The 2,259-nt window shown below is 41.9% G+C and overlaps 1 protein-coding gene and 1 non-coding gene across 2 annotated transcripts; one reads left to right on the plus strand and one right to left on the minus strand.

The window, feature by feature from the left end:
* Nucleotides 1–791: 791 nt before the first annotated feature.
* LOC107493664 (uncharacterized) lies at nucleotides 792–1,442 on the minus strand. Its single transcript, XM_016114722.1, has one exon. The coding sequence runs from the start codon at nucleotides 1,440–1,442 to the stop codon at nucleotides 792–794; it is 651 nt and encodes a 216-aa protein (XP_015970208.1).
* Nucleotides 1,443–1,919: 477 nt separating this feature from the next.
* LOC127740439 (small nucleolar RNA R71) lies at nucleotides 1,920–2,027 on the plus strand. Its single transcript, XR_008001115.1, has one exon. It is a non-coding gene; the product is annotated as a small nucleolar RNA R71 (small nucleolar RNA).
* The last annotated feature ends 232 nt before the right edge of the window (nucleotides 2,028–2,259 follow it).

Here is a 2,259-nt window from a genome sequence, read left to right on the forward strand (position 1 = left end):
TGGCTGTCTGAAATTGGATAGATTACTCCTCCCTGCCACAACTTCATGACTTCTTTCTGCACTACTTCTTTCATTACTGGATTTAACCTTCTTTGGGGCTGAATGGAAGGTCTGGCACCTTCTTCTAAAAGTATTTTATGCATGCATATGGCTGAACTGATTCCCTTCAAGTTAGCAAATGTCCATCCAATCACATCTTTATGCCGTCGTAAGACTTGAAGCAATTCTTCCTCTTGTTCTTGGCTGAGAGCTGAATTTATGATTACTGGATAACTTTTATTTTCTCCCAAGTATGCATACTTAAGAGTGGTTGGCAGTGCCTTAAGCTCCAATTTGGGTGCTTCTTTTCTTTCCTCATTCTCTTCTAGCCCACTTTGAACATGTATTTCAGTGGCTGCAGCTTCTTCGCTTGTTGCTAACTCCTCTTCTGTTGATGCTACGAGCTCTTCTTCAAGAGTTTCTTGTACCAAAGCTTCTACTGAGTCCATCCTCATACATTCTCCCAATAAGTCATGTGGGTATCTCATAGCCTTAAACACATTGAATGTCATTTTCTCCTCGTGTAATCTGAGGACAAGTTCACCCTTTTGGACATCAATAATGGCTCCAGCAGTGGCTAAAAATGGCCTCCCCAGGATGATGGAGGTCTTAGCTCCTTCTTCCATGTTTAGTACTACAAAATCTGCTGGGAAAATGAAGTCTCCCACCTTCACCAACAAGTCTTCTACTACTCCATGGGGAAATTTGAATGACCTGTCTGCTAGTTGGAGGGCCATTCTTGTTGGTTTGGCTTATTCAATCTTCATCTTTTTCATCATTGCTAGACACATTAGGTTTATGCTGGCTCCTAGATCACATAAGGCCTTTTCCACAGTGATTTCTCTAATGATACAGGGGATTTGGAAACTCCCAGGATCCTTCAATTTTTGAGGCAATTTGTGTTGGATGATGGAGCTGCATTCTTCTGTAAGTACCACAGTCTCATTATTCTTCCAGCTTTTCTTTTTGGTCATTAACTCCTTCAAGAACTTGGCATAGAGCGGCATTTGCTCGATTGCTTCAGCAAATGGTATGTTTATTTGTAATTTCTTGAAGATCTCCAAGAATCTTGAGAATTGGTTGTCTTCTCCCTTCTTCTTTAATTGCAACTGCTGTGGGTATAGGACCTTTGAGAGGCATGGATTGGGTACTTCCCTTTCTTGATGTGACTTGGGGATTGAGGTGTGAGATTCCTCATGTCCCTTGTTTTCTTCATCCAATTCTTTCTCTGGTGGTTTCTTATGGGTCTCCTTCAGTTCCTTCCCACTCTTGAGGGTGATGGCCTGACATTCTTCCCTTGGTATTGAGTTAATATTGCTGCAATTATTGTGCCCAGTGTTTTGTTTGAATAAGAATTCAATCTGTGTTTCCAGTTTCTTGATGGCAGCATCTTGATTCTGCATGTTAGATTGCACTTCTTCTCATTGTTGGTTTCCCCATCCAAAGTTGGGGTGATTTCTCCATCCAGAATTGTATGTTTTGGAGTGTGGATCATGGACTTGTCTAGGTGAATTTCCCACATAGTTGGCTTGCTCCCAGTCACCTTCTTCTCCTATGTTTATTCCTTCATGAGTTGGTGATGAGGTGATGGCTGCTGCAACTTGGTTCTCTTCCACCTTCTTGGTAAGATCTGCTAGCTGCTTGGTGATCATCTTGTTTTGGGCTAACAGTGCATCCATGTGGTTCAGCTCCATTACTCCTCTAGTGTTGCTTCTTTCAGAGGCATAGAAGTAGTCATTCTCAGTAACTATTTCAATGACATCTATGGCTTCTTCAACAGTTTTCTTCTTATTTAAAGAACCTCCTGATGAATAATCTACAGCCTTTTTTGACTCAGAGGAAAGACCTTCACAGAAGATGTAGAGTTGAACCCACTCATTAAACATCTCTAGTGGGCATCTCCTTGTCAAGTCTTTGAATCTCTCCCATGCTTCATAAAGTGTCTCACCATCTTGCTGCCTGAAAGTCTGCACCTCAGTTCTTAGCCTATTAATCTTTTGAAGAGGATAAAATCTTGCTAAAAACTTGTTCACTACCTCCTCCCAGTCTATCAGGCTTTCTCTTGGGAAGGATTCAAGCCACTTTGTTGCCTTGTCCCTGAGTGAAAAGGGGAACAAGAGCAACCTATAGACATCTGGGTGGACTCCATTTGTCTTCACTGTGTCACAAATCCTCAAGAAGGTAGTCAAGTGTTGGTTAGGGTCTTCTTGAGCACCTCCT

Source organism: Arachis duranensis, chromosome 6 (genome assembly GCF_000817695.3).
Source record: "Arachis duranensis cultivar V14167 chromosome 6, aradu.V14167.gnm2.J7QH, whole genome shotgun sequence".
Lineage (NCBI taxonomy): Eukaryota > Viridiplantae > Streptophyta > Magnoliopsida > Fabales > Fabaceae > Arachis > Arachis duranensis.

Coding starts and splice junctions, on each gene's coding strand:
- LOC107493664 (XM_016114722.1), bottom strand. CDS start 1,442: ATGCAGAATCAAGATGCTGCCATCAAGAAACTGGAAACACAGATTGAA.